At 40.8% G+C, this 24,722-nt stretch overlaps 2 protein-coding genes across 6 annotated transcripts in view; both read right to left on the reverse strand.

Annotated features, from left to right (window-relative positions):
• STAB1 (stabilin 1) overlaps positions 1–388 on the reverse strand; it is a gene marked incomplete at its 5' end in the record, with an annotated part of 119,467 nt that extends 119,079 nt beyond the window's left edge. Inside the window, one exon of the mRNA XM_083353358.1 lies at positions 308–388. Within this exon, the coding sequence (XP_083209484.1) occupies positions 308–388 (81 nt within the window). The remainder of the gene's footprint in view (positions 1–307) is intronic.
• A 4,660-nt stretch (positions 389–5,048) lies between these two features.
• The window catches only part of NISCH (nischarin), a 55,371-nt gene continuing 35,697 nt past the window's right edge, over positions 5,049–24,722 (reverse strand). Inside the window, exons 14-21 of one of the 5 annotated variants that reach the window (XM_083351719.1) lie at positions 23,832–23,950; positions 18,609–18,658; positions 16,979–18,292; positions 16,261–16,435; positions 15,532–15,685; positions 14,798–14,917; positions 9,335–9,496; positions 5,049–6,449 (exon numbers count right to left, since the gene is read on the reverse strand). In XM_083351719.1, the coding sequence (XP_083207845.1) occupies positions 5,821–6,449; positions 9,335–9,496; positions 14,798–14,917; positions 15,532–15,685; positions 16,261–16,435; positions 16,979–18,292; positions 18,609–18,658; positions 23,832–23,950 (2,723 nt within the window). In that variant the 3' untranslated portion in view covers positions 5,049–5,820. Of the gene's footprint in view, positions 6,450–9,334; positions 9,497–14,797; positions 14,918–15,531; positions 15,686–16,260; positions 16,436–16,978; positions 18,293–18,608; positions 18,659–23,820; positions 24,528–24,722 lie in introns of those variants that run through there. The other 4 variants (XM_083351720.1, XR_014491094.1, XR_014491095.1 and 1 more) reach the window with 4 other exon arrangements.

The following is a 24,722-nucleotide window of genomic DNA, read 5'->3' on the forward strand; positions in this document are numbered from 1 at the left end:
TTTAATTCATTAAAAGACATCAACTTTGCAATTTTATACATATATTTTCCCAAACCATACACATAGTATAAGAACAGACCTAGTTCTAAGGTCTGGTTAAGACGGAATTTGCTTTTTGAAGCTGAAGTAATAGTTATTTTTTCATCTCATCCTCTTTTCAAATATCCTGCTGCCTTTAAGTGCTGAAGGATTCTACAACTTTTGTCAGAGAAGCAAGCTAATTTTCCCAAGTTAGCCAGAGCTTATTTCCAAGTTAAAATGGCAGAGTGGACTGCAATTTTCACCCCTCAGAGAATAAAAAACTGACCTGATTTTTCTGCCCTTCGTCTTGAAAAGTTGCACGTGTTGCTAGGATGAACAAGACTAATCCAAGAATTTTCCTCGGCATGCTTTTCCAAAAGATATCTCTTTGCCCAAAACGGGAAGTGTACAGTTTGATAAAATAACACCGCCTACTAAAAATGGGACCCAAGAAACTGTGAAGTTAAATGAGAACTGAGTGAAAGTCTTTGCATGTTGTAAATCTCTTAGTCCTAACTATTCAGAAGGAGCAGCATTTTGACTAAGCCTCAACTGTCAGCAGATTTAAAAGGAAAAAGCAGGGAGGCATAATCTGCATGAAAATGATTCTGAGAAAGGAAAACAATGGATTACTCAAAACAGGAACATTAACAAGTTTCCTCTCTTCTATCAGTTACAACAGACAGAAGGAAATCCTTTCAATTTTTTTTATTGGAATGGAAGTCTGATTGTGTATTTAACAATGAGGTAAAGCTGCCCATGAACTAGATTTTGTTAACAACCCAGATGGTAAATTTATATGATATCAGGGTAAGTTATAATTTGCTGGCAATGTTTCAGCAAATCAATGAAAACATGAAATATAAGATAGCAATGTAGAGAAAATGCTGCTTATAAACATAGTGGCTTCCTGGTTATTTCTTGGTATGAAGAACAATCCTTATGAAATTCTCATTAAACCAACTTATTTTGAAATGTTTGATTTTCAAGGCATACTAGTGATGATTATATTATTCCCCCAATATTCCTTCCATTCTTCCTCCTTCTTTCTTTCTCCTCCCCTACCTTGCAATTATCTGGACCAATAGTAGTTATAGTTCTGGTTCTTTGAGTCATCCTCAAGTCCTCTTTAAATTCTCGATTGCTGATATTAACACAGAATATTTGATCTATCACAATATTGCTGCACTGAATAAAAGATTCTTGATTATGAAGTTAGAAATGAACAATTACTATATCAAATGGAGAATATACTGCAGTTTAAACGGTGTAGTCAGGAATAGGGTGAATCTCACGAGGATCCAAAAATTGCATAGCTTGTCTTTCCCAAGAAAGCTATAAATAAATGCTCATAGTTGCTTAAAAGTAGCCTCTGTGTAAGACTCAACAAATGATTTTAGAAACTAAAGGTTGGGATTGCAGAATTATAACCCTGCGCTCACTGCCCATCAATATGCAAAACACTGTTGCTTGTTTTTATTGATTTATTTCTATTCTTATGGAAGTCTAGGAATGGAACGGATAAAATATTTCTGTATGTACACACACACACACACACACAAACACACACACACACACAGAGTTCCGTGCGCCTTTGGCGTCTAGTCATGCCGGCCACATGACCACGGAGCAACTGGTTATTTTATAAAACTACTGAATGAAGATGCCCAGTTTCTCCTTTGATTTCTGATGTGTTAGGATATGCTTGTGTCATTAGATACAATATCCTAATATCTGTGAAGGGGTTTTTGGCATACGTCATCAGACCATAAAGTACACTGGTATTCTATGCTGATGATTACTGTTTATTTTTCAGTGCCATACTCCAGGATAGTTTTTTAATCAGTGTAGTTTAGTGTTGAAGCCAACAGGCAAAGATCTATAAGCATCCCGATTACACTTTTGTATAAATACTGAATTTATTAATTGTTTATATAGTCTTATTTTATGGGATATTTCTCTGTGGGAGCGCCAGCCCTATGGAACCAACTTCCCCTTGAGCTCCGGATGGCCCGGGATCTCCGGTCCTTTCGCCGCGGCCTTAAAACATTCCTTTTCCATCAGGCTGACCTGGACTGACGACAGGGATTTTAAAATGTTTTTTAATTTTTAACTTCAATTTTAATTTATTCTATTGGGGCTGTTAATTTAATTCTTTTTAACTTTTGTATCGTTGTATTTTATTGTTGTTAGCCGCCCTAGTCCTTCGGGAGGTAGGGCGGCATATAAGTCCCAATAATTAATTAATTAATTAATGCATTAAATATGAACAATATATACAAAGAAGGATAGTAATAGATGAATTTTTACCTTTTGAGTAGGTAAAAACTATCAGAATGGATATAATCTCTGATATATATATATCTGGAAAAGGTTTTTAAAAAAACGATCAGTACAGATAGTCATCGACTTATGACCAAAATTGAACCCCAAATTTCTGTTGCTAAGTGAGACATTAGTTCAAGGAGTTTGCTCCATTTTATGACCTTTTTGCCACAGTTGTTGAGTGGATCACTGCAGATGTTAAGCTAGCAACACAGTTGTTATGTTAATCTGGCTTACCCATTGACTTTGCTTGTCAGAAGTTTGCAAAAAGTGATCTCGTGACCTGGGGATACTATGCATCATAAATATGAGTCAATTGCCAAGTGCCTGAATTTTGATCACATGACCATGGGAATGCTGCAAATGGTCATAAATATGAAAAATAGTCATAAGTTACTTTTTCAGATATAACCTTGGTCACTAAATGAACTATTGTAGGTTGAGGACTACTTGTACAAGGTAAATCTTCATGTAGTTTTTTTTTATTTCAAGCTGTTGTTGAAAAAAATACTTTAGTCATTTGAAGAAAAGAGATTTAGCTTTCCCAATCTTCAATTATACCATTATGCATATAATTTGACCACTATAAAAACTCTGGGGAGGTTCACTTATTGCTCTTTGGGAATACACACATGTAGCACCTTTAATTATTCAGACTGTTTGGGATTCAAAATACAATAAATCTTTTCTTACTATCCCACCAATTTGAAAATTGTGGCATATATTTTTCAATTGGATCTTTTTTCTCATGTCAGATTGATATTATGGGGTACGCCAAACCTTGGAATTGACAAAAAGTCAAGCAACCCTGCACGGGAGCTTTCAATGGAACTAAAGAGCCTCTTGATGTGGGTGATGCAATGTATGGCTGTGAAAGCTGGACCATAAGAAAGGCTGAGCACCAAAGAATTGAAGCCTATGAACTCTGGTGCTGGAGAAGACTCCTGTGAGTCCCTTGGACTGCAAGGTGATCAAACCGGTCAGTCCTAGAGGAGATCAACCCTGACTGCTCTTTAGAAGGCCAGATCCTGAAGCTAAAACTCAAATACTTTGGCCACATAATGAGAAGGAAGGACTCACTGGAGAAGAGCCTAATGCTGGGAAAGATTGAGGGCAACAGAAGAAGGGGACAACAGAGAATGAGGTGGATGGATGGAGTCACTGAAGCAGTAGGCGTGAGCCTAAATGGACTCCAGAAGATGGTAGAGAACAGGAAGGCCTGGAGGAACGTTGTCCATGGGATTGCGATGGGTCGGACACAACTTCGCAACTAACAACAACAATGGATGTTGAGACTTTTACTTTCTGATGCAATCCTGGGAGATAATGAGTTATTAGTTTGTTTTTTTCCTATGTAAAGAATAATTGTCTATTGCCACCTACTGGCTACATTTACAACTACAATTATTGATATTTCAATTCTGACCAGTATTTTCGGTTTCAAGGACAGCTACAATTATACAAATAACAAAAGAGCTCAGTTTAAGCATTCTTTTCCTGTTTCATTTGTTAAAAGCAACTGTTTAAGATGACGTTAGGGAGGTGGAGGTATTACTTTTCATTCAGTAGTCAGCCCCCCCCCCCCATTATGTGTGGATGATTATAATGAAATCTGGGAATCTTTTAGTGAAGCTTCATGTAAAAACGTACATGTGTATGAGAACCCCTTGCACATTTGTTTTATTTTTGCTTTTCCTGTTAATTAAGGGCAAATCTAAAATGAAGAAAAAAAACAATAAAGCAGCAACTACTTTTTTTTAACTCCTCTGCTGGATTTTATAAGCAATCTGAATTGGAAATTATTATTCTTCCTTGCTTGATGAATAACCTTTCCTATATGGCAGACTACTGGATGAAATTTCTTATTTGGCTCTTAGAGAGAAAGGAAGTTCTGAATCAGAGGCCAGTCCCCTCCTCCAGAGATGGAACATTTATTTATTTAAATTTCAATTCCCTAATACTCAGAATGAGGCTTATATGTATAAATCACTTCAGCTACAGCAGTATATTTACTTGTGACAAATGTGACAAAGATTGGCCTGAGTTAGATATGCATGACCTCACTTATCGAAAACAAGGTCCACTATAATCTTTAAGTATATAGCTGCAGCCTAAGAAAGTTTAAATAATTATTTTGCAGTTGTTCCTAATAACGTTTTCAACTTGTATTCTGAATTCCTGTCCAGAGGGCATTGAACTATTCAAATCAGCTACAGCCCCATACACATTTATGTCTTTTTCCTACCCTTCCACTTCTTATTCTGAAATCTCCAAATTTCAGTTCAGATCAGAGGCCTACCTGGTCCACAGGAGGCAACAGCTACCTATTGGAAGCCTAGAAATAAAGCCTGGTCATAATAGCCCCATGTCTCCATCAAGTAGCACTTAACAAGAAAGCTTTTTCTTGAAAAATGAAAAGGAAATGCAGTTCACTAACACTTTTAAGTTTGAATTAAAACAAATGGGACAAAAACCAGCCTATTTGCAGGTTAATGGGATTGAACAGAGAGAAGATGATCATAGGTGTTCTTTTATGCACCCTTTATACAAATTTATTCTGATTTTTTTTGCTCAGGAGTTGGATCAATTGCTTTCATAGTCTCTTCTCTCTTTTCATTTACTTCACCACCTGCTGACCTGCACCGTAATCAAATTACTAAGAATCTGATTATATCTTAAAAATAAACTAGGGTAACCAATAGTTGTGTCAAAATTCAGTTTATTATTTTGGAGAAATTTGGCAACAAAAACAAGGTGCTCCTAACAACAAATGTTTCATTATTTGTTGGCATCAAATAATTATGACCATTCCTGACCAATCATTCTGTCCGCAGTGTTGAAATCAAACCAGTAACTTTGCTCCTTGAAAATCTAAATGACATGTGAAATCAACATTCAATTTGGTGAATTCTATCATGTTCACAATTAGCCGACAAAACTAAAAAATTGATACATCATAAAGACAAAATGTAAAAATTATAAGAAATATCGTTAAATATCAGCAGTATAAGCAGTGTACATCTTGTACAAAGAACATTGCACCTTAACGTAGCACAAGCATCTTTTGATACCATTATTTATATATTTTTGTATAGAACAGTATTGTAGAAAAACACAGTGGAAACATTAACAGCCCTAAATGAAAGTATGCCAAGTGCTGACTCCTTTTGTTCCATACAGTTGCCTAGAATGCTTAATTAGGAATCTGGAACATGTTACTTGCTACATAAAAACAGAGTTTAGAAAATTCCAAGACAATCATTTAGCAGCTTATGTTGTGTAATAACACCCCCTACCCACCCCCACCCCCACCGCAGAAGAAATACAAATGGCAATGCACAGCAAAGAAAAAAAAACCCAGTGTAATGTGACACTGCTGTGAAGACAATGCTGATCCAGGGTTAAATCAGTCAGTACTGTGCTTTAATTCGCAACTGTAGACCTGATAAGCTGAAATATTTAAACCCAATAAAATTATCCGGTGAGCTCCAAAGGCAACTCCCTACCACACAGTATCTCCCATTGCCTAGCAAGTAGTGAGATCAGTTTTTCACGGCTATCAGGACTTGGGATAAAGACACACCAGAGCACCTCTTGGCTGACATTACTCTCTTGTGCAGTTTCTCCTTTAGGAAAACTGAAGACATTGCCAAAGTGATCTAAGGTCAGGTTCTGCATGAGATCATGATTCTGAATGTCATCAAAAACAAATGTGAGTGCCTGAGGATAGGCCTGATAGCCCATGAGCACACGATCTAGGTCACGGATTCTTCTTCCATCTGCAAGCTGATACTTGTCTCTCTTTGGTGGTTCCTTTGCAAACTCAGGCCGTGGGTAGCTGATGTAGTCCTCGTTGAAAAGAAACAAATCTGAGCTAGTTAGGATCAGTGTTTTAGGCTGGAGGGAACTGAAGGCCTGAGCGGTCCCCTCCGTCGTATTGACCTGAAACGCCAACACATAAAGGAGTAGATTCAGGGATGGGGATTTCATGACATTGTTCATCTTCTCAGCAACCAGAAAAGCAAGGTCCCCAATTTCTTCTTCGTTGGGATATATGAATCTCACTCTGCTAGAGTGAATCAGCTCATAGTTTTCCATTTTTCCTGAAACGATAAAGAAATGTATATTTTGAATAATTAGATTTAGAACTAATTCAGAGCACTTTTCTGAAAAAAAAATCTTCTCAAATTAAAACTTGAAATTATTAAAAACACACTATAAAGAACAGAGAAAAAGACACACATTCCAAACCCAAAGAAACTGAGTTATGAATCAGAAAATTCACCTGTGCTACACGTACTCATGAGGTACACTATTTCCTTTTAATTTCAGCCTTCCGTATATCATAAGACATCAATAACCGATGTGCATCATTTTGATATTTACTGAAATAATTAATGTGAAGCACCCTGAGCAATCCAATATAAACACATTTTAGCTTACTTTTAATTAATGCCCTTTCTTCAAATTTCTTATGATGGTATGTTCTTCCTATTTATTTTTATGAAGATCCCAGATAGCCAGAGAAGCAGATATATATGCACTGACAAGATAGGTTAGGGTAGTAGGAATACATGGCAGGTTTTTCTGTGGCCACATGTGATTATGATAAGACTGATCATATCTTTTTTTCTGTTTTTGTACAGAGGCAATTATACTATTTGTTCAGACTTTTAACACTCTTGAATACTGAAGAGTGGTGTAGTGGCTGTGAGAGGCACTATCAAGTTCACTGAAGTTCAGTGATGTGACTTTAAGCTGCTCATTCTCTTTGAGCCAATCTACTTCATAGGATCATCGTTATGCAGAAAAAGGCAAGCAGAGTGTGCTGTGTATGCTGTTGAACAAGAAGATAAGATACAAATCTTATAACAAAACTTCAGTTACATTTCAAAATCCAGTCATGAAATATTTACATGAAAGAAAGATAAGCTTCCTGAGTGAGTTTTACTGAAATTTTGTGGGGACAGTTTTATGATTGTTTAATGTGGTTTTGTTTGAAGTGGTTTGCATGTGCTTTTAACAAAACAACAACTGTAAGATACATTATGGCTGAGAGATAGCAACTGATGCAAAGCTATGCAGTGAGCTTTGTAGCTGAGTAGACATTCTGAAGCAAAATACTATTTCAGACATAGCAATAGCTATACCACATTGATTCATGCTGAGCTTTAATACTGTGAAACTGCCCTATTTTCTGATTACTATCACTGTTTTAAGTTGGCCATACTAAAACATGCCTTTGATAATACTTTCTAGTTCAATTTTATCTTTTTCTTAGGGCTAGTCTACTTTTCTGAAGAATTATATAATGCAGAAGTGATGGGAATACATTCGTTCAGATGCAGTTTAGGGCTAAAATAAAACGAATTGCACAAATACTGAAGAAATGACAAAACACAATAACCCTGTGTTAAAGAGCTAGGCCAGATGTTAAGATCTTATTGCTTCTGCATGTGAAGGAAGTATCCTTTCAAAACACGGGGAAAGAAGTAGAGGAGCATCTGCATCCAGTAACTAAATGATTCTATCCTCCTTTCCTATTTTAACTCTTTAGACCAGACCCAAGCAATTCAGGATATTTTCTTCTGATTTTTTTTCTAAAAAAAAACTAACTAGAAATGTTGCTTAAAGCCAATTTATATCTCAGCTGTGCCTCAATCACCAAATGCATGGTGTGCACATGTCACATGGAATACCCTCTAATGGCCTAACATAACATTCCGTTTTCAATTATTAGTAATTTAAAACCATGCAAAACAGAAGTGTCCAAGGGACGTTATGCACATCCTCTGAAAGCAATGAGCGTTCACTGACTCCACAATGTATGTAAATCACAGCTGATTTTTGATTATAGGTTATTTATGAAAAATGTGGGCAGATGTATATCCAATGGGGGTATGTAGCTGAGTCTGCTGTTGATAACAATCAATATATTTTCAAGGCCTGAGTATGTTCCGTATTACTGACAAAGGATTTTCAAAGTCTACAGTTTAATTTTCAAAGTTCTCAAAGCTTGCACGAACAAGAACAAATTGAAAATGAATTACACAAAAATGGAAAAATCTTTGTCACATTGTTGGTATGTGGGTGTGCCAAGGATTTCCTGACTTTGCTAAGCAGTTTATGTCAACTCTATGCCCTTTCATTTTTACTGAGTATTCAGTATTTTCCCCCCGCCATCAGACTCAGTATCTGGGGAAACAGCAATAGACAAGCATGAGGAAGTATGTAGAACAAGGAATGTCTTTTCCAGGGAAGAGAAGAGACTCCAATTTACTCTTTTTCCTGTGTTAGCAGGCACCAAGTACCTACCAATGCAGTAGCATAACAAAGTGGACAATTAATATGTCCTTAATTTCCTTCCTTCCTTCCTTCCTTCCTTCCTTCCTTCCTTCCTTCCTTCCTTCCTTCCTTCCTTCCTTCCTTCCCTCTTGCATTCCATTCCATTCCACTCCACTCCTCACACAGACAACCCAATTGTCATCCTCTATGCTGCACATTAAAGACGAAATGTATTTACTTCAAATGGATTTGCCTACTTTAGTTTTAGCAAAAAGATACTAATGTATGCATCACTGCAAATGAGAGCCACTTTGGTCTAGTTAAGGCAATAGATTAGAAACCAGGAGAATTTGAGTTCTAGTTTTGCCTTAAGCATGAAAGCTGACTGGGTAACTTTGGGCCAGTCACTGCATTTCAACCCACAAGGTCAGCTCAGGTGACAAGCTGGTTGGTCAATTCCTATTAAGACTTTTTTTTATAAAAGCATACTTGCAGGAAAAGTTTAGGAAGAAAAAATAGGTATCACTTCAAATGTAAAATGCCATTCTGCCTATTGCTTTACCATAATTGGTCAAAAACATGCATTAAACACATGATTTGCTATCAAAAGTTAAAATCTTAGCAAATCAAATGAACATTATCCCAGACAGGTGTGATGAAATATATTAATTTAGCCTACTAAAATACTTCTAAATCTCTTTACCTGTATTTTTCTTCCCAAATTCAGAGTAGAAGTCCTTATCCACTGGTTCTGGCGATGGCGTTCTTGCAAGGAGTGAGAGCACTGCCATCAGGTGCTGGATGAAAGCGTGAGTGCTATAACTGTCTCTGGTTAGGCAGGTTAATATATGTTCCGCCGAATGTCCTGAAAAGGACACAAAACTAAGGCTCTTTCTGATACAATTACAAAATTAGGATAGTTTTTAAACACATGCATACTGTGGAACTTTTATATAAATTTAATAAAAAACATTAAGTGAAAAACTTGTAACAATTTCCAAATATTATCATTTTCTTCATTCAGTTTGGCACATGCTCTTCTATAAAACAGTCTGTATAATTTATCAGTAGAAGAGAATATACATAGTTCAGGGCTGAACTGTGGAGTCCTTGGTACTCTCTGAGCTTCATTCTTTGCAGATGTTTCATTACCAGAATAGGTGACATCTTCATGCTAGAAAGGAGTGGCACTGCAATTTGCCCTGTCAGTGTTGATGGGGTGTTATTTTCTCCATGGTAATTCCTTGATTAGGCTGTTGTTTACTACTGACTATTCTTTACTGCTTGATTGTTTGTCTGAGCTGGTATTCCCTGATTAGGGCATTGTTTACTACTTGATTGTCTGGTGTTAATCCCAATTTATCTGGGTGTTGACTGCTAGAAATGAGGTATTCTGGTCTTTTTCTTTCCTTTTTAGCTTTTACTGTTTCTTTTGAAAGGTGTGTTAAAGTTGTTTATTAACTTGCAATGTCGATGGCTGATGTGTCCGAGTGCCAAGAAGCTTCCAGGAATTCCCAAGCGTTTTTGGATTCATTTTGATCTTGGTCTAGCTCAGGGGTCGGCAACCGGAAAAAGGCAAAGAGCCACTCAGAACCGGTTCCGTCACAAACACAAAAAAGTGGGAGCCGCAAAATGTGCGCGCGCGTGCATGCACGCACGCGCATGCGCAAAACAAGGCAAAACGTGCACCAGCCCTGCCCCCCATCCACCTCCAGTATGGATGGCTCTGCCAAAAGAAAAGCAGCCGAAGCAAGCCTCCCATTGAGAGAATGGGGCGGCGGAGGCTTGCAAAACGGCGGATCCAGCCTCTGCCGGCGGCTTGCAAAACGGCGGATTGAGCCTCTGCCGGCAGACACGCTTGCAGAATGGCGGATCGAGCCTCTGCCGGCGGCAGAGGCTTGCAGAGCGCGGATCCAGCCTCTGCCGCCGGCAGAGGCTCGATCCGCCGTTCTGCAAGCCTCCGCCGCCGGCAGAGGCTCGATCCGCCGTTCTGCAAGCCTCCGCTGCCGGCAGAGGCTGGATCCGCCGTTTTGCAAGCCTCCGCCGCCCCATTCTCTCAATGGGAGGCTTGCTTCGGCTGCTTTTCTTTTGGCAGAGCCATCCATACTGGAGGTGGATGGGGGCAGGGCTGTGCGCGCTTCCCCCCCTTCCCTCTCGTCGCCGGGGCTGTGCGCGCTTCCCCCCCTTCCCTCTCGTCGCCGGGGCTGTGCGCGCTTCCCCCCCTTCCCTCTCGTCGCCGGGGCTGTGCGCGCTTCCCCCCCTTCCCTCTCGTCGCCGGGGCTGTGCGCGCTTCCCCCCCTTCCCTCTCGTCACCGGGGCTGTGCGCGCTTCCCCCCCTTCCCTCTCGTCGCCGGGGCTGTGCGTGCTTCCCCCCCTTCCCTCTCGTCGCCGGGGCTGTGCGCGCTTCCCCCCCTTCCCTCTCGTCGCCGGGGCTGTGCGCGCTTTCCCCCCTTCCCTCTCGTCGCCGGGGCTGTGCGCGCTTCCCCCCCTTCCCTCTCGTCGCCGGGGCTGTGCGCGCTTCCCCACCTTCCCTCTCGTCGCCGGGGCTTGCAAAACGGCGGATCGAGCCTCTGCCGGCAGACACGCTTGCAGAACGGCGGATCGAGCCTCTGCCTTCTATTCAGCTCTGGGAAGTGAGGGGGAGGGAGGGGGAGTTTGGGGGGGAGGGGGAGCTCCACGGTGCAAAAATAAAGCCCTGCCGCTCTTTGCGTTGCTTGCCCGACTGGCTGTCACGGGACCACACGGATCGCCTCGCTCCCACCGGCAGCTGATTCCTTCGAGTTTGGTCTCGAGCAATTTTGCATTTTCTCCAGTGCTGAAAGCCACTCGGGGAACTTGAGTTACGAGCTCCCCGATCGCTCCACCCTCATCTTCTCTTCGTTCCCGCTTCCCCTTCCGAAGGTTCCTCTCGCCGTCCGTGACTAAAGTCCCACTCCCACGCCCCGCGGCAGGTTGGATCCCCCCCAACTATCTTGAGTACCTACAGCCCCGCGCTGCCCTCCCCCGGGCCACCGCAGCTGGAGAGGATGGCTCTGAAGTTAGATATTTCGCCCGTAAGTCGCAGAGGGACCCCGGGTGTTCATAATTGATCCATAAAAACCTAATACCGAATAAAAGTAGGATACATCAATAAAAAGATCCAATTTGATTTTCCCCCCGCCACACACACACACACACACACACACACACACACACACACACATGTTGGAGACCCTCCGGCGTGGCTTGGGCACCCAGAGGCTCCCGCTGCCCCCTTTTCTCCACCGGGCGAGAGAGGCAAAACGTGCACCAGCGGATCCAGCCTCTGCCGGCGGCTTGCAAAACGGCGGATTGAGCCTCTGCTGGCGGCAGAGGCTCGATCCGCCGTTCTGCAAGCGTGTCTGCCGGCAGAGGCTGGATCCGCTGTTTTGCAAGCCGCCGGCAGAGGCTGGATCCGCCGTTTTGCAAGCCGCCGGCAGAGGCTGGATCCGCCGTTTTGCAAGCCCCGGCGACGAGAGGGAAGGTGGGGAAGCGCGCACAGCCCCGGCGACGAGGAGCCAACGGGGGGTGGGCGGGCGAAGCGCGGCTTTCGCTCGGCGGGGCTCTCAGCCCCGCCGACGAGGAGCCAACAGGGTGCGGGCTGGCGGGCGAAGTGCGGCTTTCACTTGCCGGGGCTCTCAGCCCCGGCGACGAGGAGCCAACGGGGGAGGCGGGCGGGCGGGCGAAGCGCGGCTTTCGCTCGGCGGGGCTCTCAGCCCCGGCGACGAGGAGCCAACGGGGAGGGCGGGCGGGCGAAGCGCGGCTTTCGCTTGCCGGGGCTCTCAGCCCCGGCGACGAGGAGCCAATGGGGCGGGCGGGCGAAGCGCGGCTTTCGCTTGCTGGGGCTCTCAGCCCCGGCGACGAGGAGCCAACGGGGGAGGCGGGCGGGCGGGCGAAGCGCGGATTTCGCTTGCCGGGGCTCTCAGCCCCGGCGACGAGGAGCCAACGGGGGAGGCGGGCGGGCGGGCGAAGCGCGGCTTTCGCTCGGCGGGGCTCTCAGCCCCGGCGACGAGGAGCCAACGGGGAGGGCGGGCGGGCGAAGTGCGGCTTTCGCTCGGCGGGGCTCTCAGCCCCGGCGACGAGGAGCCAAAGGGGGAGGCGGGCGGGCGGGCGAAGTGCGGCTTTCGCTTGCCGGGGCTCTCAGCCCCGGCGACGAGGAGCCAACGGGGGGGGCGGGCGGGCGAAGCGTGCCTTCTTGCTCGTCGGGGCTGCTAGCCCCGGCGACGAGAGGGAACGGGGGGGGGGGGAAGAAGCAGATCTACTTACGTTTTACTTCTTCCTCTCTTCCTCCACTCTGCCAGTAAAAAAACAAAGGTTTGTGGGCGGTCCCACAAACCAACCAATAAATTTAAACTTTTCAAGTTTTTTTGTGAGAAGTTTAAATTGATTAATTTTTTTTAGTACCATTTTTTTTTCAAGAGAGAGGAGGCCTCCGGAGCCGCGGGTTGCCGACCTGTGGTCTAGCTTGTCCTAGTTTGTCTAGTTTAGGTGCCTTTGTTACAAGTATATACTGTTGTGACAGAGTTCAGTCACTTCCAAGGTGCATCATCTCAGGCTCACCAAACCTACACCTTAATACAGAGAGATGATTAATATGCAGCAAGAGGAAAATTTCACCAAATTCAATTCACCAAATTGGAGAGGAAGGGCTTTTGGAAATTACAGGAGTTCCTTGGGAGGAAGGAGAGAAGTAGAAGTTGGGTACAAGAGTTAGGAAACTGTTCCTGAGCCTCTGACAAAAGGTTATTGATAAGAAGCTGGAAAAGCCGGGGACTTCAGCCTCAGGCATATTATGTTTAATAATTTAATTCATATTAATTTAACAATTTGTGACTGATATTATTATTATTATTATTAATTAATTATTATTTATTAGACATATACCGCCCTTCTCCTGTAGGACTCACAAGGTTTTTTTTTAAAAAAAAAACAATACAACAATTACAAAAATTAAAAACACTTAAAATGATTACATTAACCTTGAATAAATAAAAATCCCAGTTAGAATCCAATTAAAACCCCAATTAATACTCTCAGTCCAGGCCAGAAAGCTCAAAGAGCCAGGTCTTCAGGTCCCGGCAAAATGAGCGAAGGTCAGGGGCAGTCCTGAGCTCTACAGGCAGCTGGTTCCAAAGGGCAGGCACCCCCACTGAGAAGGCCCTCCCCCTGGGTATTGTCCGCCGGCAATCTTTTACCGGCGGTACCCTGAGAAGACCCTCCCTGTGGGAGCGCACAGGACGAAGGGAGCTTGATGCCGGCAGCAGGTGCTCCCTCAGATATCCCGGACCGAAGCCATTTAGGGCTTTATAGGTCATCACCAGCACCAGCACCTATTGTCTCTATAAAAGAACAGTATTTTTTTTTTCAAACCTGCAAATTCTTCATAATAGAACTGTCTCTAAATAGCAGCAGACTAGCATAATTTTATAGTCTGATTGAACTTTATGTTTCGTCTATTGCAGACGTGTCAAACTCGCAACATCATGTGATGTCGCGCAACATATGAGGACAGTTTTGCCATTGCCAGCAAAGGGGTGGGCGCAGCTTCCGCGTGACGCATCCAGCCCACGGGCTGGCTGTTTCACACCCCTGGTCTATTGGAAGTCCCTTTAAATCACTGACATTTTAACAACTCTATCTTTTAATTTTGCTTTCCAGTGAATATTTATTACTTTTTAAAAATCTACTATTTAATGAATGAGTGCCATAGGCACAAGCACAGCCACAGCCATAATCATAGCCAAGACTGGATTTATTTGCCTCTTCTGAGATTGGTTTATTTTATAAAAGAAAGAACCGATTCTGCTGTCACATATTTCAATTTCTATGCTATACATTCAAGTGATGCTATAGAATTCATTTCATTTTTCCCCATCATTTTTTCCTTTTAAGCTTCCAGAAAGTAACACGTCGTGTGGGAATCCCATGTCTCCCACACGCTAGCACTAGGGAGAAGGACATCAGGTGAAACATTCCTTATATAGCCCATAGAAAGGAATTTTGCTAATGACATATTTCAAATGCTCATAAAGAACCATCATAAATTGTGCTTTGCACTAGGAATAAAGAATGGATTCACCTTTAATCTACAGTTTGCTGATAACAAAATGCAGGAATGAAGAAGGAAAGAAATCTCAACGCAACTTACCAGTAAGCCGAAAATACTGATCAAAAAGTCCAATGTTCACTGAATGCAGATCATTTAATTTTAGAACTAAGCAAGGAGTGAGATGGAAAGAGCTGAATTCAAAGTCAGTGCCCCAAAAACCTAGTGGGTGATAAATGTATAGTGGTCAATACCTAATGGCCTTAAAAATAATTAGTTTCAGGTACCAGGAGAATTAATGTTCATAATTGCATTCGACATCTTTATCTGAAATAAGCCATTATTGAAGGTGCAGCTACGTATTAGTCTAGCAAACATGTTTCTAAATCTGAATCATGTAAATAACATAAACCACCAGAACCAGATGAATACACTGAGACCAATAATATAATAGTCTGCTCCTTGCCCATATAATTCTGCCTTGTAACAGCACTTGTACCACACCCTATTTCTACACTTTCTGGGTTACCAAGTAAAAACATTGTGGAAAGTTTTAAAAGAAGATTTAATGAATAATCAGAATTAAAAACCCTGTTCCTGTTTGAGATGTTTTCCTTGAAAACAACTCCTCATAGCTCTGTTAAAGCTATCAAGGGAAACTGTCACTCCCAAACATGCCACAACTATGAGGCTTCCTCAAACTGTTGCTTTAAAAATAATACCATAGGTACAGTACAAAGCAAGAGTTTAAAATTATGGCACCTTTGCATAGGCCTTAGTGTGATTAAAAAGCTGCATACATTTTGAAAGCCAGGAACCGGCCTGTTCTACCATACCTAAATGGTGATCATTAGAATGCGTCACAGAATCATCCAACAAGAAGTAAATAGCTTTTGTTGAAAGTAGTATACAAGTTGCCACTTCCATATCCGGAGCTTTATAAAACAGAACAGATGACCACATGAGATGTCTTAGTTCTTCATTTTCGACCTATAATATTGACAATGCAATTAATCTTTTAGTTAGGTATAATTTCGGATGTATTTTCTTTGACCTGACAAAGACTCACATTTTATCATTATTTTGCATAACAAGGCGCCTGCAAGTGTAAATTCCACTATGAAGATAGATGTCTTCATTTCCCTTTATCTTACTTAGTTATCTATATAACATCTGAGTTTTGTTAAATGTTTATAGTAATTCTTCAGCACTGTCATCATCTGTGTGTCAACTCTTTCAATTCAGGGAAGCATCCTGATATTTCTGGTATTGCATCAATGACCCAATTATAGGTCAATTAAAGAAATCTACTTTAGTGCACTTATAAAGTGGCAATAAGAGCAATATGAACACTGTATTCCCATCTGTACCATTCCAATAAATGCTACAGCTGAATGAAAAGAAGAAGAAAAAATATCTTGAACCCATTCTCCTACAAACATTAATGCCTCAGTAAATGTCTGTTTCTTCAGGATGCCCCTAGGCATTTTGCTGATCTTCAAATGCCATTAAAACAGACTAGCACAGCTTCTCTTCTGGAATTTCTTATTTTTGCGTACTAATACCTCGGCAATGCTGTTATGGAAAAATTCCATAATGTATTTTTCTTTTAGCCCAGCTACATATTGAAGAGATGGAGAGACTGAAAGGTGCACAGGTATCCGGTTCTCATCGGTAATTCTTTGCATCAGACATTCAGATGGGTACAAAGTTGAAAATGGCAAATGAGGCTTGAAAAAGCTGGAAAAACAGATTAATGCATATTATCAGAGAGAAACAAAAATAAAACACAAGTATTGATGCATTATAGGCATTCCATCTTATTACTTTCATAGAATAGCATGGCTTTCAAAATATCAGTTAATTTTGCATAGCAGTTTTTATAAACTTTATAGATATTAGAACTCTTTACCAAAGCTATTTTTTAAATATTTGACAACTTAATGTAAGTCACAAGAATCATTGTTCAAAATATATATCCTACCTACTGTTTTGACTCAAATAACTGAAAACTCTCATTATTCCTCTGTTTTGAATATACTTATACCTTCAAGTAAGGCTTGACTCCTGGCAACAGCCTGGACAAGTTCCTGCAATTTTGTTAAGTCATTGCCTTATTCCGAGAGTTGAATGAGAATGAATGGCCCAAAGCCACTCAGTTGGCTTTGAACATAAGGCAGGACTAAAATTCAGAGTTTTGTGATTTCCAGTCCAGCACCTTATCCAGTACATTTGACTGACTCTCAGGCTTTGAACAGTTAATTTAAAAATGCATATACCTACCTTGTAGTTGGGCCATGCCTTAAACAGTCCGTAAAAGAGTTTCTGACCGATTCTACATGACTGGCATCTTTGAAAATAATTATGGTCTTGACGTCTTGCAAAAGTGTCCTCAGAAAACTATAGATTCTCAGAAAATGGAATTTCTCGTGAGGTAGGACAAATATTGCTGTGACAAACCTGTAGCCAATTAACAAATCCAGGACATATCCATCTGAAAATGAACCTTCTTGCTGAACTGAAAAACATGTGGGATACAAAAGAACAGAAGCCAATGGAATTCTGTTGAGTTTGAAAATGTTCCTGGCGTTCTCTGAGTTCATGAATTTATCTGGCAGTATATTAAAATCAACTTTAACTATATGAAGGTGGTGAGATGTGAGAAATATCCAACAAGGGTGCAGCATACAATGGCTCTCTCCAGCTGATTTATGAATCGCAGAGTAAAATGCAGAGGAACCACAATGCTTAGAACAGGTTTGACCCTCATTGCCCAGTTCTGGCAAACATAGTTCCTTTTGACCATCAACCTTATTATGACAGAAGAGATAAACTGGGAAACAACCTTTTATCTCTGTGTTTTCGGATGAAATATGATAAAACCCCATCAGCTGGTAGACAAACTCTTGCAAATTAGCTTTGCCACAATACAGTACAGAACCAGCTAAAGCAGGCTTATAGTGCTGAATGCGAAACTGGTGTAAACAGGAATAGAAATCTTGCAGATTCTGAGTGTCTGACACAACAAACAAGCAGGTATCGCCATTGTTTATGTTGAGCATCAAACATATTTCTGGTATTAAAAAACCAAATTCACTGAGGTCAGAGTATGGAAAGCAGAGTACAACTTTCAAAGCAGAAAGTATATGCTGGCAATTTCCTTTGGAATCTTGAACAATTTCAAATACAGCTATCACATTACTAGCCAAAACAAAACAGGAAGCAAACTGCCTGAGTCCTTTATGAACCTGAATGCAAAAACTCCAGAGGATTTTGATTATAGTATCTTGTTTTGCTTGGGTCGTCTGCACACCACTTGAGGTGGGAGCCACTTTAGAGATCTGATATCCTTCATGAAGTCCCATTTCAAAGTAGCCATCTTCAGTTTCTGTAACTCTGGAATCACTCAAAAGATCTCCCATGTTCTCAGTTTCCACTGAAAAGAGGGGCACATGTCCCACGGCCTCTGCAATCAAGGTAGAGAGATGTTGCACAAAGTCCTGATTTGTGGTAGCGTACGACATACAAGTGAAAGGCAGAGTAACAGTATTAAGAGGATCAGGCAAGGAATCGGGTCCTTCTTCTGGATATCCCAAGCTTTAAAAAGAAAGACACAGACAGACAGAAAGGAGCAAACTATAGTAACCTAATTTAAAATACTGACTTAAGTTTCAGAAACTTTCTCAACCACTGAACCATAATGCAACTGCAAGCATAAAGCTCATTAACCCAGAAGCCTTATGGATCTCTATTTGCCCAGGTTTCTATAGTAATGCAAAAGCTATGCCTCAGGCAGATATTTCATGACATTTTTGCTTTCTTTTTTATTCTTCAAAGAATCAGGTAGCAAAAGGCAGTTTTATACTATGTCAGAGTTCATCAGATAGAAGAGAATATCAAACTGCAGTCTCACCACATGTGATGTGTGCTTTTATCAGAAAGGTCCAAATCTGGAGCAGGTACCTTCAAAGAAAAGGGGCGGGGGGGAAGAGAGAAAAGGCTAAATATGATACATTTTTGAATAAACATATGCATAACTCATTGAATATAGGGACGCGGTGGCTCAGTGGGTTAGGATGCTGAGCTTGTCAATCAGAAGGCCGGCAGTTTGGCGGGTCGAATCCCGAGTGCTGTGTAACAGAGTGAGCGCCTGTTACTCGTCCCAGCTTCTGCCAACCTAGCAGTTCGAAAGCACGTAAAAAAATGCAAGTAGAAAAATAGGGACCACTCCGGTGGGAAGGTAAAAGCGTTGCGTGCGCCTTTGGCGTCTAGTCATGCCGGCCACATGACCACGGAGACGTCCTTGGACAAGCGCTGGCTCTTCGGCTTTGAAACGGAGATGAGCACCGGCCCCTAGAGTCGGAAACTACTACCACACATGTGCGGGGGAACCTTTACCTTTACACATAACTCATTGAATAATATATACAGTGAGGGGACAAAATTATTTGATCCCCTGCTGATTTTGTATGCTTGCTCACTGACAAAGAAATGATCAGACTATAATTTTAAAGATAGGTTTATGTTAACAGTGAGAGACAGTATAACCACACAAAAAATCCAGAAAAACGCAATTCAAAAAAGTTTTTAAATTGATTTGCATTTTAATGAGTGAAATAAGTATTTGATGACTTAGCAGTTGGTGGCAAAACCCTTCTTGACAATCACAGAGGTCAGATGTTTCTTGTAGTTGGCCACCAGGTTTACACACATCCCAGGAGGGATTTTGTCCCACTCCACTTTGCAGATCCTCTCCAAGTCATTAAGGTTACGAGGCTGATGTTTGGCGGCTTGAATCTTCAGCTCCCTCCACAGATTTTCTATGGGATTAAGATCTGGAGACAGGCTAGGCCACTCCAGGCCCTTAATGTGCTGCCTTTTCTTGCTGCCTTGAGATCATTGACAAGATCCTCCCGTGTAGTTTTGGGCTGATTCCTCACTGTTCTCATGATCATTGAAACTCCACGAGGTGAGATCTTGCATGGAGCCCCAGACTGAGGGAGATTGAAATTATTTTGTGTTTTTTCCATTTGCGAATAATCACACCAACTGTTGTCACCTTCTCATTAAACTGCTTGGCTATAGTCTTCTAGCTCATTCCAGCCTTGTATAGGTCTACAATCTTGTCCCTGACATCCTAGGACATGTCTTTGGTCTTGGCCATGGTGGAGAGTTTGGAATCTGACTGACTGCTTCTGTGGACAGCTGTCTTTTATACAGGTATCAAGCTAAGATTAGAAGGACTCCCTTTAAGAGACTGGTCTTAACCTCAGCTCGTTAACTGTGTAAAAGACACCAAAAATTTTGCTGATTGATAGAGGATCAAATACTTATTTCACTCATTAAAATGCAAATCAATTTGTAACTTTTTTAAAATGCGTTTTTCTGGATTTTTTTGTTCTGTCTCTCATTGTTAAAATACACCTACCATTAAAATTATAGATTGATCATTTCTTTTTTTATTAAAGAGTTTTACAAAAAAAATTTACAATACATATCCCCAACCCCCCCACCCCAAACCACCCCCCTCCCCACTTCCCAGAGCTGAATACAGGGTCATAGATATAATAATCATATTCTAACTAAAATTATCCATTATAAAATTAACCAAATTCATGTGCTTTAACTCTCCTTTAACATTGCTACAGTACATTCAAATTTTAAAAAACATAATAATAATACCTTTAACAAAAATATAATCAATACTAGTACTAAAATTAATAACAATCTAAAATCTACTCATAAGCTAAATGGAACTTTTTAGTCCAATATTTATTCTGGATATAATCTATCCATCTCCTCCAAACTGAAATATATCTTTCTTACGAGTGATCCTTCAAATAAGCAGAAATTTTAGACATTTCTGCAAGATTCGATACCTTAAGTATCCATTCTTCTATTGTAGGCAAACTATCCTTCTTCCAATATTGTCCCACCAGTAACCGTGCTGCTGTTATCAAGTTCAACATCAAATTGATTTCTTTAGTATCACAATCTACAACAATACCCAATAAAAACAATTGTGGAAAAAACTTTTATCTTTCTCTTAAAAATCTTTTGAATGTTCCACCAAATTTTAATCCAAAAAGCTTTTATATTTCTACAAGTCCACCACATATGAAAATAAGTAGCATCTAAACTGCCACATATCCAGCATTCAGACTGTAGGTTAGGATACATGTTAGACAACTTTTGGGGATCCAAATGCCATCTATAAAACATTTTATAAAAAATTTCTCTTAAATTTTGAGCCTGAGCAAATTTAACATTTCTGACCCAGATTACCTCCCAAATATCCAATGGAAGTGGTTCCTGTATGTTTTGTGCCCACTTTATCATACAATCTTTAACTAATTCCGTTTCCGAGTCCAATTCAATTAAGACATTATATATCCTCTTTATATGCGCACGATTTAAATCTCTAATTTGTTTTACTAAATTTTCATCTATAATTGTAATGCCAACCTTCTGATCCAGCTTCCACCTAGCTTCCAGTTGGGTGTATTGGAACCAAGAGTAACTTATGTTTTCTTGTTTTAACTCATCTAATGATTTAAGTTGCCAATTATTCCCTTCCAATCTAAGTAATTCCTTATAGGAAAACATATCCAAACTCACTCCCATAGATACACCTTCTATCGCGTGTCCGGGAACTCCCCAAATCGGTATTTTATAATTTAACTTATAATAATACTTTTTCCAGACACGCAGCAAGGCACTTCTAAGAATATGAGATTTAAAAGCCCTATCTACCTTTTTATCATAAAGGAAATATGCATGCCATCCATAAACCAAATTCCAACCCTCAAGGTGAAGTATTCTTTTATTAGTTAAATTAAGCCAATCGCTAACCCATGTCATGACCACCGCATCATAATACAATTTCAAGTTAGGCGCCTTAAGTCCCCCTCTTTCCCTAGCATCTTGCAGAATCTTAAAATTTAACTCTTGGTTAGATTGATCATTTCTTTGTCAGAGGGCAAGCGTACAAAATCACCAGGGGATCAAATATTTTTTCCCCTCACTCTGTGGTCCTATTCACAAAATAATTATATGGAATTTCTTGATGATGCTTAATGGTGTCAGATATAGTTTTTTATCATCCTTTTAACTTTGTAGCTAAAATGATTAATAAGCATTACTCAATCTTATGACCATTGACTTATGACTTATGACCATTTTTCACACTTAGGACCATTGCAGCATCCCCAGGGTCATGTGATTTACATTCGGATGCTTGGCAATCAATTCATATTTATGATGGTCACATTGTTCCAGGGTTATGTGATCGCCTTTTGCAACCTTCTGACAAGCAAAGTTAGTGGGGAAACCAGATTCACTTAACAATCATGTTACTAATTTAATTTCTCTCTCTCCTTCTGTTTCTCTCCCTCTCCCCCTCCCTCTTTCTTTCTCTCTCTCCCTCTTTCTCTCCCTTTTCTCTTTCCCTCTATTTCTCCCTTTCTCTATTTCCCTCCCTCTTTCTTTCTCCTTGTCTCTCTCTCCCTTTCTCCCTCTCTATTTTTCTTTCCTTCTATTTCTCCCTTTTTCTCTCTCCATTTCCCTCCCTTTCTTTCTCCTTCTATCTCCCTATTTTTCTCTTTCCCTCTATTTCTCCTTCTCTCTCCCTCTATTTCCCTCCCTCTTTCTTTCTCCTTGTCTCTCTCCCTTTCTTTCTCTCTATCTTTTCCTCTCCCTTTCTCTCTCTCCCTCTATTTCCCTCCCTCTTTTTCTTTCTCTCCCTCTCTTTCTCTCCCTCTTTCCCTCTCCCTCTACTCTCCCTTTCTTTCTCCTTCTCTCTCCCTTTCTCTCCCTATTTCTTTCTCCTTCTCTCTCTCCCTCTTTCTCTCTATTTCTCTCTCTCCCTACCTCTCCCATTGTCCCTTCCTTCTTTCCTTCCTTCCTTCCTTCCCTCCCTCTTTCTCCTTCCCTCTCCACGTTAGAGCAGTACCTGTGGAGGCGGCCCTGCGGCCCGGCTTTCTCTTGCAGAAAGCAAGCTAAAACGGAGCAAGGGAGATTGCCAGGAACGCGAATCGGCCGATCTCGTGCTCCTGCAATCTCCCTCACTCGGTTTCAGCTTCCCTTGCTACAAGAGAAAGCAGGCTGAAACGGAGCAAAAGAGATTGCAGCAGCGCGAGATCAGCCAATTCGCATTCCTGGCAATCTCCCTCACTCCGTTTCAGCCTGCTTTCTCTTGTAGCAAGGGAACCTGAAACCGAGCGAGGGAGATTGCAGGCGCGTGAGATCAGCGTTTTTTAGCACGTGCCGATTCGTGCTCCTGGCAATCTCCCTTGCTTTCCACTTGCGGAGGTTGGGGCTGGCCATACGGATCAGCTTCGGACCATAAGACGCACCCTCGTTTTCCCCCCTACTTTTGGGAGAAAAAAGTGCGTCTTATGGTCCGAAAAATACAGGTATAGGGTTTGGGCTATACTCGCCATATAAGACTACCGTATTTTCTGGTGTATAAGACAACTGGGCATATAAGACGACCCCCGACTTTTGTGAAGATTTTAATGGGTTAAAAAGTTGTCTTATACGCCGGAAAATACAGTACACATGGGTTTGGTTCAGCATTTTAAGGAGATGCATGCAGTATAGGGTCCTCATGTCATATTTTCAATACAGGCACCTCTTTCAAAGGGTACCTCTTCTCTTAGGCCTTTGGAGAAAATAACTGATCTTTCTTTTCCCTTCCAAGTTTATTTTCTTTGCTATCATTATTCTTCTGTCTTGTGCTGCGTGTATTTTCTTATTGTTCTTGTTTTAAATGATTTAATAATTATAAGTCACCCAGAATTGTTGGGAGTCAGGCAGCATAGAAATTTTATTAATAATTATTATAAGCACAGTTGCTGTTTTACATAGCAACTGCTTTGCTTCACAACTGAGTTGCCGGTCCCAATTGTGGTCTAAATGAAGACTATCTGTATTTTTAACCACGATACAAAAAGATCACAAATTCAATATACAGAAAGTCTATGCTGTATAAAGAAAATTATCTCCTCTACCTAGAAGTTATTTTACAGAATCCTTTCATTGATCTTTTGTTTGGCAAGACTAAGGAAAACCAGTTCAAGAAACTTAGACCCATCTCAAAAGGTATAAAGTAATTTTCAACTCAACATGCCATTACCTGACTTGTACTACTTGAATCTGGTGTTTCAGGGCATCTTTGGGTAACTGTATGGCTTTCAGGAGTCAAACTACTTGATGAGAAACTGCTGACAAGGGCTGTTTTCTTGTATGCTATTTCTACAAAACAGAAGCAGTCTTAATGTTAAACAAATACATACATTCATACACAGAAAATATACCAAACTATATTCTATGTCACAGAAGCATGTTTATTAACAATAGTATATATTATTTATAAATGTACTTTTTGATTCATCCTACATTTTACGTTGCTCCAATGGTAAAGGCTTTGGAAAATGCTATCAAACAGATAATATGCACTTTGCAGCAGAGTTAACATTCCAACTTAATTTACCCTGTAAACAATCTATTTTCTCCACCCAAACTACTTTATTTGTACAACAAATATGTAAATATAAATTTACACCTTCCTCTGAAACAATTTAAGCAACTTATATTTGAAAGTCTTTCATATAATTTGGAACATGTGAAGTGTGGAAGCATGTATTATTCCATACTCAGTCATTTGAAGAATGTCCTCTAATACGCTGTCAAATGAGGGAGGCATCTAATTTGTTGACCTCCCATTTCCATCGTTTGAGTTGACTGGAGAAGCAGTGTGGAAACTGTTCATGGCAGAAGTCCGTACACTTCACAGCATACATAAGACACTGTCAAAATCCTCCTACAAGAGCTTGCATAAGTAATGAGAAAGGAGGGAAGACTGTGCTAGAGAAAGTGTAACTTTTTAAACCATAACTATTGGCAAAGATGACAGCAGTATCTTACCTTTTTAAAACATGCTTATTGCCTTTAATGAGAAATAATTCATTATACAAGCTTTGAGATTGGGATAGGGGTTTTTTGCATTTTTTTTCTAGGGAAATTT

The sequence above is a fragment of the Vipera ursinii genome (genome assembly GCF_947247035.1).
Source record: "Vipera ursinii genome assembly, chromosome: 2".
NCBI lineage: Eukaryota > Metazoa > Chordata > Lepidosauria > Squamata > Viperidae > Vipera > Vipera ursinii.